Source organism: Megalobrama amblycephala, linkage group LG13 (assembly GCF_018812025.1).
Source record: "Megalobrama amblycephala isolate DHTTF-2021 linkage group LG13, ASM1881202v1, whole genome shotgun sequence".
In the NCBI taxonomy this organism is placed as follows: Eukaryota; Metazoa; Chordata; class Actinopteri; order Cypriniformes; family Xenocyprididae; genus Megalobrama; species Megalobrama amblycephala.
The window spans coordinates 33,548,487-33,563,971 of NC_063056.1; the positions used below are offsets into that span (position 1 = coordinate 33,548,487).

The 15,485-nt window shown below is 35.5% G+C and overlaps 1 protein-coding gene across 1 annotated transcript; it reads left to right on the top strand.

Annotated features, from left to right (window-relative positions):
* Positions 1-186: 186 nt before the first annotated feature.
* On the top strand, positions 187-13,674 carry siglec15l (sialic acid binding Ig-like lectin 15, like). The gene is made up of 8 exons (XM_048153260.1): positions 187-420; positions 624-995; positions 1,384-1,746; positions 1,824-1,866; positions 1,962-2,038; positions 2,614-4,262; positions 12,527-12,608; positions 12,716-13,674. Exons 1-6 carry the CDS (start codon positions 372-374, stop codon positions 2,781-2,783), a joined length of 1,074 nt encoding a protein of 357 aa, XP_048009217.1. The 5' UTR covers positions 187-371; the 3' UTR covers positions 2,784-4,262; positions 12,527-12,608; positions 12,716-13,674.
* The last annotated feature ends 1,811 nt before the right edge of the window (positions 13,675-15,485 follow it).

Below are 15,485 nucleotides of genomic sequence, written 5' to 3' on the forward strand. Positions count from 1 at the left end.
TAATTCGTGTTCAGAAGATGAACGAAGGTCTTACGGGTGTGGAACGACATGAGGGTGAGTAATTAATGACAGAATTTTCATTTTTGGGTGAACTAACGTTTTAACTCAAATTTTTAATTTCAATGAACTCAAATCAATGAATTCAATGAATCTCTCTATCTCTCTCTCTCTCTTAAATGATACTGTTATAAACAGAAGTAGGGCCTTTTTTAAAAATAACTACCTGCACTTACAAGTTCACTAAAAAAGGCATTTAGGAAACGTAAGCAGACAGTTCCTTGTTTTGGTCATTACTTACCTTATCTTGTTTAGTCAGCATGCTTTCAGTTTAAAGTGTCTCTCTGTGAAATCCAAGAACGTTCTCTCTAAAGATGCAAGATTTTGTGTTTGGTTTCCTTTCATTTATTTGTAGCCTAAAAGGTAATATTTGTTTATTTATAGTCTTCTACTGGTCTAGCAGTCTAAGGAACTGCAAAGCCTTCCTCATTCATCTTTTCATTTTTATAGTGTAAGAAATAATTAAAATTAAAGCAATTAATATTAACAGCATACTACAGATTTAGATTTCTCAAGCATGTAGTAACAAGTTATTATATTGTGTATTGTTCTGTTCTCATCCGCAGGCCTAACATGTTCAGATTGGACCATGCCAGTACAGCCTAAGGTCAACGGCTCTTTGGGACAGAACGTGATTCTCCCCTGCGCCTTCACGCACCCAAAACAAAATACATACACCGGCGTCATCCATGTCAAATGGATAAAGGACTCCAAAAAAGAACCAATCTTTCACTGCACTCTGGACAACAGGACAAATAGCCAAGACAGTTGCACTAATCTAAAACCATCAGAGAGGCTCTCACTTAATGGTAACCCCAGGAAAGGAGACCTTTCCTTGCGTATCAGTAATTTAGAGTTTACAGATGCTGCACAGTACACCTGTAGGGTGGAGCTGGATTATATTCAATTTGGGAACCACTCATATCTCAATATCAACGGTGAGATTTACACATTTGTAAGATCACACAAATATATAGTGGTATAGCTATAATATACAATATATCTATGTATTTGGCTGCTTTTGGACACTTAATCGCACCTAAGTCACACTTTTCTCTCTGGTGTAGTTCATTATGTTAACAATAAAAATATTCCACAAAGTTTGACAACCAGAAAGTTTATTGTAAGGTGATGTAGTTGCAGAAGTTACATGTAACGGTAAATTATGCATAATTACACGCAACTAACCTTAAACCAAACCTTAACCCTAACCCCAATGTGAGTACATAGTTACTTAAAATTACTCAGTACTTAGTTGAGTAATTAAGTTTGTTTGGTTTCAAAACACATTAAATCACTGATATCTTTTTGGATTGTCAACTGTAGCTCAGGCAAAAATCCTCAGCCTGTCCCTGGATGTAGATGCCAAAGCTCACATTGTGACGCTGAAATGCATTGCCCAAGGGAATCCGGTTCCAGAAGTGAAATGGACCTCCTCATATGGACTGCTGGAAAATGACTCAATCAGAACTGACCTCAGGAACTACCTCAGCTCAGCCACCAACTCATTTCCATTCTCTGACCAGGATGTGCACACTTGCCAAGCTGTGAACTCCCTGGGCCAAGATCAGATAACATTTCCACCAGATCATCCAAACTGTTCTTTTGGTCTGTTAGTAGTGACTTGTTTTCTGGGATGTTTGCTGTTTCTTGGGTTCGTGGCGTTCGTTGTGGATGTGATAAAAAGAAGTAAGTGTGATTTTATTTTTAAACATTGTTTGTGCATTTTTGGTTTGTGCAAATTCTGATGTGCTATTTTTCCCAAGAAAAAAAAGGACAAAGTGTGCAGGGAGTCAAGCAGCAGCAACCGTAAGAATGAATGTTATTCAATTAAAATGGCCACTGAAATAAGGAATCTAGTACAAAGCAATTTAATTTAACATAATAAATGTTTTCATTTCCAGGCATATAGGTGTACAGAAGGTTGAAACCTTTCAAGTTAATGAGACAGTATATGCCAATGTCAGCCCTTGTCCAGTTGGTGAGTATGATGATTAATAAAGCCTATTTAATTGACCCTTCGCAAAGACCCGCCCGCTTAGTTGCTGTTGTTTTGTCTGAATAGCTGTGCCGTTGTCACACCATACAGAATGAAAAATACATTGCGAAGCAAAGAGGACACTGACAACACGTCGACAGACAAGACAGAGCAGGTTACTTATGATATTAAACAAAGTCCCAGCTTTCAAATTTCAAATTTCAAATTTGAAAAACCGTTTTGTGGCACTTTAATGTGTTGTGACAGATTGCAGTAGCGCCTCAGCTCAAGCCGCTCGTGAACTGATCATCTCTTCCTACTAGTTGATTTATAGCATTAAATAAACATGAATGAACATCAGAAGGTATGTTGTTTCAAATGCGGAAAGACGTCAGTACACACCATTTTTCAAGTTCAAGTCCACTGAGGTTAATTTTCTAACTCCTGACTGCTTTGTCGGACAAAATGGCGGATTTGGCGTTATGATTGGTTAGATCGCTTGTCAATCAAACTCCCGGCGAAGAGTCAATTGCCCATTATAGTAGTATCACATAGTATTAATACACATATCTTTATAGGTTGTGAAACTAGACAAGATGAAGGGTACTCAAAAGGGGTGTCACTAGAGGGGCGAAAGGTGGGACTGATACCCGGGGCCCAGACCCACAAAACCCCCTTCGAGGCCCCATCCAACCCCACGTCCCCCTCCCCACCCCCACCGCCCCACCACCCAACCAGTGAAAAGTGAAAGGTAAGGACTATTTATGTGTAATATCATAATAACATTGTCTTAATCAAGGGTCAGTTAAGTTGACCTTTGTGTATATATATTTTTGTAGAATTTAATGAACCAACTTTTGTTGTCAACAGACCTCAAAGAGAGAAATAAAACCGATTTTTAAAGAAGATATCAAATTTATCTAAAAACAGCAACAAACAACAAAAAGCTCTGGCCTTTAATTAGTATATGTGAATAAAGGCGCAGTTTAAAAGAAAACATTTGTCTTGTTTTTTTCTTTTCTTTCTTTTGTGTGTGTGTGTGATGCAGCTGTTGAAAATAAGCAGCTATTACAGGTTTTATTGCAACGTGAGCTATCTGAGGCTTTACAAAAATGTAACATAGTAACCATTTTCTCTTGAACTACCAAATAACCACAGTTTGAAAGGAAAATTCCCATAAGTATATGTAGTCTACACAACGTGTGTGTGTGTGTGGAATGGACAAAGGACATAAAAAAAGAACTCATCTTTCACTGCTCTCTGGACAACGTGTGTGTGTGTACGTGCGTGCGCGCGCGTTCAGTTTGTGCAGGGGCTGGGTGAAAAAACATTTTTCGACAGCCCATTTGCTTGTGGTGGGAAATACTATATTCAGGAGAAAACGAAACACTAAACATGGCCACACATTTTAAATAAATGTATGGCGTCACAGCCATAGAAATTTAAATAGAATAGAAAGTTCAATTTCATAAAGCAGAAAATTAAAATGGGCGGGGCTTAGTGATGCAGAAGTTGTCTTTTTATTCAGGTACGAAGTGAGAAATAATTCTTTTATTTGAACTCTTTACGTGTATATTCAATTCACTCACTATTATACTTAAATCATGTGTAAATTATGATCTAGATCGCAGCGGAAGTAGCGCGTTGACGGTGTTATCACGTGCTTTCTGTTACTTTTTAAGGTGCTAATCAAGCTGGACCAATCACAGTCATTTTTGATTACGCTATGAGAATTTCTAAATAATCACTTTATATAGATTTTCATGGTGTGTTTTGCTTCCTATGTCAGATATAAGTTATTATAGTTCATATGTTTTGAAGTATTATGTTTTTGAGTATAAATGTTTCCAGGATGACGAAAAACTTTCAGAGTTTTAAATGCAGCTCAGTGGAAGCTTCAGCTTTTGGGCCTTCACGCGCCCCCTAGTGGACGACGATAATTTGAGGGAAACCGCTAGTAGTAAGTATTGCCAATGTCTGTGGAGGTCACACCCTGTTGGAGTTTACACGCTTCTCCTGCCTCAGCCATTGGTCCCATGTGAGCAGCTTTAAATAAATAATATCTTAAATTATTTGTAAAGTTCCTCATATCTTAGATAGATATACCAGAATGCCTCACACTGTCTTTACTACCACCACAACAACAAGTACATCCACCGGGGTTGAGGGATGCTGCAACATTGCTTACGCGCGTTCATTTCAAGGATTACTGAAAATCGGCCAAGTGGTAAGAGAAAGTTATACTTATATCATATTTATTTCATAAAGTAAACCCAGCAGAATGCAGAGAATCCTAAATTTAAGGAAGATTGTTAAAGAAATGGTAACTGACTGATTTACACCCACTACTATGCTTCACTGTCTGATTAACGGAACTTTCCATTGAACTTTCCATGAATACTTTTGCTTATGCACGAACAATTCACGATAAAGTAATAATAAGTGAATTTATTAAAATATTTCTAAAAGCCTATATCTCTAATTGGTGCAAAGTATCCCAGAAGTTAAATCTTAACCTAATTTTCACTAACAAAAGTGCTAAAACCAGGTATTACCAAGTTTTTTTTTATATATATAATATATATATATAATATGAGTCATTCTACGAAACGGGTGCCATTTGGGTCCGCAACGTTTGATCAGATGCATAAGGAACAAAAAATGTCCCAAAGTCTGTTTCCAAAGCTTAAGGTCATTAATTCAAGTGTTCTTTTTAACATGATATATGAAAAAATGCTTTTTTTGAAGATTAGCATACTATTTTTAATTCATTTTCATTATTATATAGCCAATTTCACATGTCCGTGTTAACCAACATGACATTTGCATCTAAAATATCACCAAATAAGTCATATATTTTTTTTCAAACATATACTATTTTCAGGATTATATGTGTGTCCCAGTTTACACAATATATACTTATTCACAATAAACCTTATTTTTTTTGTAAATATTTTATGATTTGTGCACGTCCCTCAGTTTGACTTACCACCCCCTCACACTAACTTGTTTTATCTATAAATAATGCTCTGTTCCTTTAAATGACATCACAAAGCCTAAGTGACATCATTTGAGCCTTATAGCCAACAAGAACAAAAGAAGGCAACTATGTATATTTTTTTTACATTGTTTATTTGTTGCTTTTTCATGTTAGGCAGGGCCCGTCAAGCTTAACCTTACCACCCCGTCACGCAAAATAGATAGGGAAAACTGTTTTTTATTCATTTTTTCGCATTATTAATACAAAGAAAATTAAATTTCAGATTGAATGCATGTATGCTAGGTGAGAAACTTGACCACATGGGAGATTTGCGGACATTTTGTGATGAAATTTACCACCCCGTCACATACCACCCCGTCACGTTTTTGTGACGGGGTGGTATGTGACAGGGTGGTAAATTTCATCACAAATTGTCCCTCGATAAAAATCACGTTCTTGGGGGTAAAACTTTTTTTTTTTTTGGCAAGGTTCCCGTGGTAAAATGTGCATTCCAAGGGCTAAATAGCATGTTTTTTGGGCTCACTTCAACCTGTGGACATGAAAAACAACCCGCGGACACAGTGTAAAAGTAGCCTAGCCCAATTTTGCGGGAAAAACGCAGACTTGGCAACACTGTTTGGTTCATTAATTCACTCATTCACTCTCTCACTATATCACTCACACACTTTTTACTCAATTTGAATGTCTCCCCTCCCCCAATTTTTAAAGTTTAAAACCAGCAGATCATATAGAGAAACACTTTGTCCATACCACCCCGTCACATCAGTTACCACCCCCGTCACAGGGTCATTTTGTTAAAAGTTTATGGAAAGAAAATTAAATAGTACATAAATTAATGTTGAATTATGTTCTTGTTGTGTGGACTAATCAGATAAATTTAACTTTATTTGTATTTTTTCAGTGAATTAATTATTTCAGTACAAACAATGAGGCCATTGAAAGGTCAGATTCATATTTCAAGATTAAAAATCTAAGAATAAAATAAAATAAGAATAAAAAATAAATAAATTACAGACTTTCTATTGATGGTTTCCAAAAAAGGGACATTTTACTATTAGGAAAACATTAGATTTTAAAAATTCTTTTACTACTCCAATGGCATACATATTGTCCGTGACGGGGTGGTACAAGAATGGCTGTCTTGCCTAAATAAAAAGGATAATATTAATAAAGATTTTGTGCCTGAGGTGGGAAAATGTGTTTTTTGGAGGATTAACATATCTTTCAAGTTGTATGTTTGTTTAAAAAAAAAGTTTGCTCTTAATGAAAATTTTGAAAAGTGCAAAGTGGAAATGACACCCGTTTCGTAGAATGACTCATTCATATATATACACAGTACAGTCCAAAAGTTTGGAACCACTAAGATTTTTAATGTTTTTAAAAGAAGTCTGCTCACCAAGGCTACATTTATTTAATTAAAAATACAGTAAAAACGGTAATATTGTGAAATATTATTACAATTTAAAATAACTGTTTTCTATTTGAATATATTTCACAAAGTAATTTATTCCTGTGATGGCAAAGCTGAATTTTCAGCATCATTACTCCAGTCTTCAGTGTCACATGATCCTTCAGAAATCATTCTAATATGCTGATCTGCTGCTCAAGAAACATTTAATGTGTACAATTGTACAAAATATTTGTGTACAATATTTTTTTTCAGGATTATTTGATGAATAGACAGTTCAAAAGAACAGTGTTTATCTGAAATCTAATCTTTTGTAACATTATAAATGTCTTTACTGCCACTTTTGATTGATTTAATGCATCCTTGCTGAATAAAAGTATTCATTTCTTTAATTTCTTTAAAAAAAATAAAAATAAAATTCTTACTGACCCCAAACTTTTGAACGGTAGTGTATAATGCTACAGAAGCTTTGTATTTCAGATAAATGCTGTTCTTTTGAACTTTCTATTCATCAAGGAATCCTGAAAAAAAAAGTACACAACTGTTTTCAACATTGAAAATAATCATAAATGTTTATTGAGCAGCAAATCAGCATATTAGAATGATTTCTGAAGGATCATGTGACACTGAAGACTGGAGTAATGATGCTGAAAATTCAGCTTTGCATTACAGGAATAAATTACTTTGTCAAATATATTTAAATAGTACACAGTTATTTTAAATTGTAATAATATTTCACAATATTACTGTTTTTTACTGTATTTTTAATTAAATAAATGTAGCCTTGGTGAGCAGACGAAACTTCTTTTAAAAACATTAAAAATCTTAGTGGTTCCAAACTTTTGGACTGTACTGTGTGTATATATATATATATATATATATATATATATATATATATATATATATATATATATAAATTATCGTAATGTAGTTTTATGGACAGTACCATGTTATTTTTTAAAAAGAAAATAAATCTGAAAACTTGCTCTAAATAAAAAGATTAGTTTAAATAAAACATACAGTAAAAAAGGTTGGATAAAATACCATGGTATACAAATAGGATAATCATTCAATACCATTATTGTGGATGTACATTTATGTATTGTATACCATGTTATATAGGCCATGGCTTTGCCAAGTAACACTATTTATTACGCTCACAACAAAACCCATATTTTTTAACCAATATTTACACTTATCTACATAATCAGTCCAACAAATATCTAAATTAAATAATGTCTTTATTAATTATTTAACCATTGGTTAACAGTGTGCATGTGATCATTTATTGAGGCTCACACACCCTAGGTTCTCAGGAACCGCTGCTAAAATGATTGCGGTGAGGAGGGAGATTTAGAGATACTTTGCAATGCAACCTGTTGAACTGAAAACAGAGGGCACACGCACACACCACAAAACCAAAACTAGAGATTTTATGTTCTCCATTCTTACTTTTCTGCTTAACCGGTTTAACTGGAAACAACACAGGAAAAGAATTATTTTTTTGCATAAATTATTTAACTTTCCATGCAACAGCAATTCGCACTAAAAGGGGAAATGCGTCATTAATCGTAAATAATAAAAAAAGAATTAATCTTTTCTGCAGTTACTTCTGGTGTATGTGCATTAAATGCTTTATAGAACAATTCTTTATAAAACAATAGTGGATTAGTGGAATAGTGGAACATCAAAATTTAACATCTAATGTTAAAAAGTATGTTTTTATTGTAACCTCCCCCTTTAAATACTTTGGTCAGTTCAAGAATTTGTTCAGTGCAATTTTATATTAATTTTTTGAAAGATTTAAAAGAGCTGTTTCATGTCTATTCTTGTGTTGTTCACATTTAGAACGTAATTAATAATGAGTAATGCAATGCGTTTTAGAGAGAGTAATTAGTACAGTAATCTAAAAACACTGTTGAAGATGTAATTAGTAGCCAAGTTAATTTATATTGGTCACTACTTCTAATACTGATAAAGAAAATAACAGAAACATTTTTCTTTTTTGTCTAAGGACTTGTTATATTTACTGAGTCCCATTATCTGTTGTTTTTATCTGTATCTTATTATTTAAGTTAAAGGTGCCATCGAAGGTTTTTTACAAGATGTAATATAAGTCTAAGGTGTCCCCTGTTATGGATGCTGGTACATCAAGCGCACGACAAGGAGATAGAGTTCATAATAAGACTTTACTAGGAGATAAACAGGAATCCACAGGAACATATACCAACATGACATCAACGATACCGGACAACACAGGACTGGAAACACAGGACTTATATACAAGGGATAACAAGGAGGGTGATTAGGAACAGCTGGGTGTGATGATAGTGGTGATCAGTTGCCATGGTGACTAACTGGTAGCGGGAAATGGAACAACAACAAGTCCAACAATGAGTCCAGAACAGAGTGCACATGTGACATCCCCTGAATGTGTCTGTGAAGTTTCAGCTCAAAATACCCCATAGATTTTTTTTTAATTAATTTTTTTAACTGCCTATTTTGGGGCATCATTAACTATGCACCAATTCAGGCTGCGGCCCCTTTAAATCTCGCGCTCCCTGCCCCCGGAGCTCGTGCTTGCCTTAAACAGCATAAACAAAGTTCACACAGCTAATTATAACCCTCAAAATGGATCTTTACAAAGTGTTCGTCATGCATGCTGCTTGCATACATCAGATCATGTGAGTATAGTATTTATTTGGATGTTTACATTTGATTTTGAACGAGTTTGATAGTGCTCCGTGGCTAACGGGCTAAAGCTAACATTACACACTGTTGGAGAGATTTATAAAGAATGAAGTTGTGTTTATGAATTATACAGACTGCAAGTGTTTAATAATGAAGATAGCGACGGCTCTTGTCTCCGTGAACACAGTAATAACCACATTTAACAGTACATTAGCAACATGCTAACAAAACATTTAGAAAGACAATTTAGAAATATCACTAAAAATAACATGATATCATGGATCATGTCAGTTATTATCGCTCCATCTGCCATTTTTCGCTGTTGTCCTTGCTTGCTTACCTAGTCTGATGATTCAGCTGTGCACAGATCCAGACATTAATACTGCTGCCCTTGTGTAATGCCTTGAACATGAGCTGGCATATGCAAATATTGGGGGCGTACATATTAATGAGCCCGACTGTTACGTAACAGTCGGTGTTATGTTGAGATTCGCCTGTTCTTCAGAGGTCTTTTAAACAAATGAGATTTACACAAGAAGGAGGAAACAATGGTGTTTGAAACTCACTGTATGTCATTTCCATGTACTGAACTCTTGTTATTCAACTATGCCAAGGTAAATTCAATTTTCCATTCGATGGCACCTTTAACCCCAGGTTTTACTGAGGAAAAGCATCGCTTCCTTGATTTGTGGTTTGTGTGCAAATAATTATATAAATGTTTGTCTGTTGTTAATTTACTATATCTAATTTTGTTTTGATAAGGTGGTCCTCCTGATTGCTTTCCTTTGTGTGCACTTTGGGGGGCATAACTATGACTCTTCCTTCCGCTACTTTGAGGTGGTCACTGCATGGTTTCTCGTCGTCTTCTCCATCTTCTTCTTCATGCATTTTTTTCAACTTCAAAGCAAAATCACATGCATCAACTGGGCATTAACGGCAAGTCGGCACAGTTTACATTTCACTTAATTATCTGTTAACTGAAGATCATAGCATTAGGTGTATTTTGCTATCAGATTGTTTATGTTACTCTAACAAACTCTTAATTGCTTTCACAGGAGTTTTTACATTATGTTGTTGGAGGAATCCTGATCTTAATCGCATCTATAGTTGTATCTGTGCTGAATAGTCGGTTTTATTCAACTTCAGTCACTGGATCTGTGAGTGCCATTTTGTGCTTGCAATATGTACATGCTGCTAATTGGCCAGAGAAACACTGTCTATTAATGCTGCATCATGTCCTGTTATTGGGCAATGCATGTGCAATTCTTGTAAAGGACTTTTAGGCATCAAAAGCAAATAACTTTTGTAATGATTGGTAATGAAATTTATAATTATAAAATATAGTTAAAGTGCTTCTATTATGCTGTTTTCGGATATTACATTTTATGTAGTGTGTAACATAGCATTTGTGAATGTAAAAGGTCTGCAAAGTTTCAAAGATCAAAGTGCATGATAAATTAAAATTTTGTCTCATAAGAGAAAGAATCGATTCTTAACTGTCTAAAACAAGTCGTCAGTAATTTCAGTCTTACTTCCTGCGTGAGCCTCTGTAGGTTTGTTACAGATTTGCATAATGCCAGCCTGTGGTCTTCATTGGCTGCCCGCAAACAATGCGTACTTTGACCCGCCCTCAAACTGTAGTTGTAGCTGAGGAGTCGGACTGGATTAATTACACTATATCGCCATGCTTTCAATTTCTGCACAGTTACTTCAAATAATTCTTTTTTTTTCTGATTAGGTAATAGCATACTGAAGTTGTACCCGTTCAAATTACAAATTTAAACAGTAAAGATTTTATTGTGCAAAATGATATGCTATGATATGCAAATAGGCTACTAGATGTTGTACACAAACTAAACCACTGATATTCAAATGGCGGACCACGGTCAACATCCCGGCATGTTTCCATCTGGACCACAAGACATAACAGTAGTACCATTTTACTGTTTCTACTTGAAGTGAGCAGCGCATCAAAACAGCAGTGCGGATCACAATACAAGCACTCAGGATCGTTTGTGGTAATGATATTTCAGTGTTATATCCTCTAGTAGTTTTATCTAAAGCCAAACACGCTTCATTCAAGCCCTTTTAGCTCCTTGCACATTCTTTCCTTGTCCACTGGCATGGAGCAGAGCTAGCATTTTTGATTCACTCCAATGGAAGTTGAGCTTAAGGCTCAAATGCGAACGTAAAGCTCCGCCCCGCCCCGCCCCGTCCCCGATGCCATCGTCCATTGCGATGTTTCACTGTAGACAACGTCCAACCCTACTCGGGCTTGAATTGATTCATTAAAACTAGGGCTGCCCCCTAATAGTTGACTAATCGTTAGTTGACTAGAAGAGGCTTAGTCGACCAAAATTTTATTAGTTGGTTAGTTGCAGAAAAAAAAAAAATCTCATGGCGAAGTCACACAGTCCATGAGGGACAGATCGTTAATGGCGGATCCTTGTGGTAATTACAGTATGTCGGGCAGGAAATCCAAACTTTCGCCTATCATCCATCGACCTCAAATATGGCTTATCATTTTGAAACAACTTTACATGGCTGCTAGATATATATGCGCTGTTATTAGGCGCATATCCAAGTGTTTGTGTGGAGTGTGGAAGCTGAAGTATAGCGCGCTTACTGCAGGACATGGAGGTGCCGGCGCGATCACATGCATTTTTTCAAATGGCTGTAAAAAATTATGTAAATGAACCAATTCTAATCGAAAAAATAAACCCTTTCTGCTTATGTAATCCATATGAAATGTGCATTTCTCTCTGTAGGTGCTTTCACTATACTGCAGAAAACACTTAACAACTAAAATGTCTTCTTGCTATTTTTTTCCCAGACACATTCAAAATCATTACTTTTGCGGTGCTTTGCAGCAAGCTTTCTGCATGCGCTTGAGCATGGATTATGCTATATATATTAAAGGCACATTATGGTGTAGCATTCTCCTCAGTATATTTTTAAGTAATTGAATTAATATAAACATGCAATTAGTCAACTAATGGCTTAAATTAATGACTAAAAAAAACTTTAAAACTGATGCCATCAGTACTGTTCGAATAAACTGTGTACATGTGCTGAGGAAGCTGAAATTCAGATATGGTAATGTGCGTTTCGTTTCCGACACGCTGTAAGCAGAGTAGATCAATCATGATAGACTGGACCATCTGACCAATTAGAGCAGAGTAGGCTCTCAGAAAGGAAGGATTTAGAGAAACTGAATCCTTTATTGAACCATTTCAGACACTGTGAGAAAAGAGGTGATGCTGCAATGCATATTATGAAAAAAAATTAGGAACCTTTAAAATAGCATATTAAGGGCACTTTAATATGTTACTAATCCCTTTTTTTATTTTTTTATTTTTTTTATTTATTTTTTTTTTTTACATAAACACAGGTGTTTGGCTTTATGGCTACTTTTCTTATTGCAATCAGCATATGGACTTCTTATAAGGTCACATGTGGCTCTCAACCAACTGGTGAGTCTGACTCTGTTTTAATAATGTAATTGTAACTGTGAACTCAGATTAATAGAACGGACCTGTTAAATTTAATTGCATAATCTCCTGCTAATGCTCTCTTGAAGGTGCCACAGTGTAACCAGAAGGAAGAAACTGTCCTACCAGCTGGAGGTATCAAGAAAAATTCTGAAAGAAAGAATGTGAAATTCTGAAGAAAAATTTGTTCTAGATGGATGATAAGTGCTTTGAGAACCGGGAAGGGTCATTTTTTTTTTTTTTTTAATGTTTTGGAAGATGCTGAATGCTTCATATTTCTTCATCCAAACTTAAGTGCCTGTGAACTTAATGCACAGCAGCTGGGATTAACTTTTTTAGCAGTAGGATTTAATAATTTTTAAGAGTGGAGTTTTGATATGTTTATCAACAATGTCTGAAACTAAAAGGGGCCATTTATGCGCAATTATGTTTACATGATTTATTTGACATTATTTCATGTGATGCAGAATTTGATTCAGTGCCTGGAATCAAATAATATTTTAGCTGAAGTGAGATGTTCATGAAGGATCGATGCTGAGCAACAGTATATATATATTTTTTCATTATTACAAGAACTGAAGTGTATTTTTACTTTCACATTATCTTTGTATATGATATTATGATATGCAACACAACTGTCAAGTTTCTAAATACAAATCCCTTGTTTTGTATGCTGTGATAAAAGGAAAACGTCTCCTAGTGTTGTGAATGTTGTGTTGCTTCCTCTCTGATTCAAAGCCAGAAATTGGGGCTCAAAACAGGTGGTAATTTTGCATTTGTTATAACACTCAATGAAAAGCCAGGAACATGTCACATTTTAATTCAGAATCAAAAGAAATAATGTTTTGCATAAAATTAAGATATTTTAAAAATATTTTTGTACTGTGACATTTATTTAACCAGCAAATCTCCCCAGTTCTCATTAACATGATGCAAAAAATGTAAATTGAATTGTAAAGTATATACTTGACTATACATCATAATATTTGTGGTATTGCTGATTTAAAGTCGATTGTATTACAGTAATAAAAAGCAGTGTCTGGATGCATTTCAGTAATGAGAATTGTGAGTGGGAAGTGGCATTAGAATAAGGTCACAATGCAATATCACAAAAAATGTTCATAAAAAAAAAAAATCATTTTCTTTATTACTTTTTTTCTTTTGGTTTTGGGATGAATATGACAGGTTTGGACAGGTTTTTGTTAGACCTATTATCCTTTTACTATTTAGTCAGTGTGACTTTATCATTGCAAAATGATATGAACTACTTACACAGAGTGACTCATGCTCACTACTCATGGTTATAGTAAGTGGGTGTTGCTAAGCAAGAGATACTGGAAAATCATGACCCCGTCAGGGAAATGCCTTGTAAAGAGGAAGGAAATACATTGCAAGTCTGCTTGAATGTGGGAGGGAAACGATCAATTCCCTAGAGAAGAATTATGCTGTTATGGAATGCAGGAGTGAAAAGGACAGAGCTGGAAAACTAGAGAGATTCCATCTTAGAATTCCAGCTAATCTGGAAACATGACTCATGCATATCTTAATTCCTTAAAGGAATAGTTGACCCAAAAATGAAAAGTATCCCATGATTTACTCACCCTCAAGCCATCCTAGGTTTATATGACTATCTTATTTCAGACGAACACAGAGATATATTTAAAAATATCCTTAGTCCTCCAAGGTTTATAAAGGTTGTGAAAGGTGGTGGTGGTGGGGATATATGGATATTTTTCTTACAAAAACTTTTTGCTTTGCTTCAGAAGGTCTTTATTAACCCCCTGGAGTTGTATGGATTACTTTTTTTAATGGATGAATGCATTATTTTTTACTTCAAAACGCGCACCCCCCCATTCACAACCATTATAAAACTTGGAGGACTAAGGATATTTTTAAATAAATCTCTGATTGTGCCATCTGAAAGAAGATAGTCATGTACAACTAGGATGGCTTGAGGGTGAGTAAATCATGGGATCATTTTCATTTTTGGATGAACTATCCCTTTAAAGTTTCGTTTAGGGTAGCCTACAGTACACCCAGTGAAAGAAGCTCTCCCATTGGCTAAAGTAAACACAGTCACGACGGGGGAAATGCTTGGTGTGTAATAGAGGAAGAAAGGTACTGAATTTCTCACAGTGGTGGCCGGTGGGTCATACTTTACAGAAGTGAAAGAGTTAAGCAAGCACAAACCCTGAATCAACCACAAAATGTGGTCTGCTACTGTTTTTGCACTTGTGTCTGTGGTAGGTTTAGGGGTAGCTGTCCTGAAGGACCCCCAACATTGCAGGTTTTGTCTTTCTCCCTAATTAAACACACCTGATTCAACTCATCAGCTCATTAGAAGAAACTCCACTACCTGAAATGAGTGTGTCAGACAGAGGAGACTTTCAAAATGTGCAGTGTTGGGGGTCCTCCAGGACCAGGGTTGAGAAACACTGAGTTAGGCCATAGAAAATATCATTAACCTGATAAAATCAATCGAAGTCTATGCAATGTCATAGTGAAACAAACGTGTGTGTGTGTGTGCGTGTGGTCCTGGTAAAACCCTATGATACAAAGATGGTAATATCCGAAATCCTTGTACTTGTGGGGACATGTTTTGGTCCCCATAAGGAAAACAGCTTATAAATCATAGTACGTGACGGGTTTTGAACAGTACAGAGTTATGTGATGGGTAGTTTTAGGGGATTGAATATACGGGTTGTACAGTATAAAAATCATTATGTCTATGGTCTAAAGATTCCCCGTTGTGTGTTAAATGAATGTCGTCTGCCCTCTTGTGGTCTATTGCGGTCGTCAGTGCCGGGTTATTATCGTTAACTAAAGCCGAATCTAAAACAATAAAACATTTTTACTTGA

Bases quoted from the DNA above. Each gene is read 5' to 3' on its own strand.
- siglec15l (XM_048153260.1), top strand. From the start codon at position 372: ATGCAAGATTTTGTGTTTGGTTTCCTTTCATTTATTTGTAGCCTAAAA. The intron at 1,747-1,823 runs GTAAGTGTGATT...ATTTTTCCCAAG, and splicing joins TGTGGATGTGATAAAAAGAA to AAAAAAAAGGACAAAGTGTG. The intron at 1,867-1,961 runs GTAAGAATGAAT...TTTCATTTCCAG, and splicing joins GGAGTCAAGCAGCAGCAACC to GCATATAGGTGTACAGAAGG.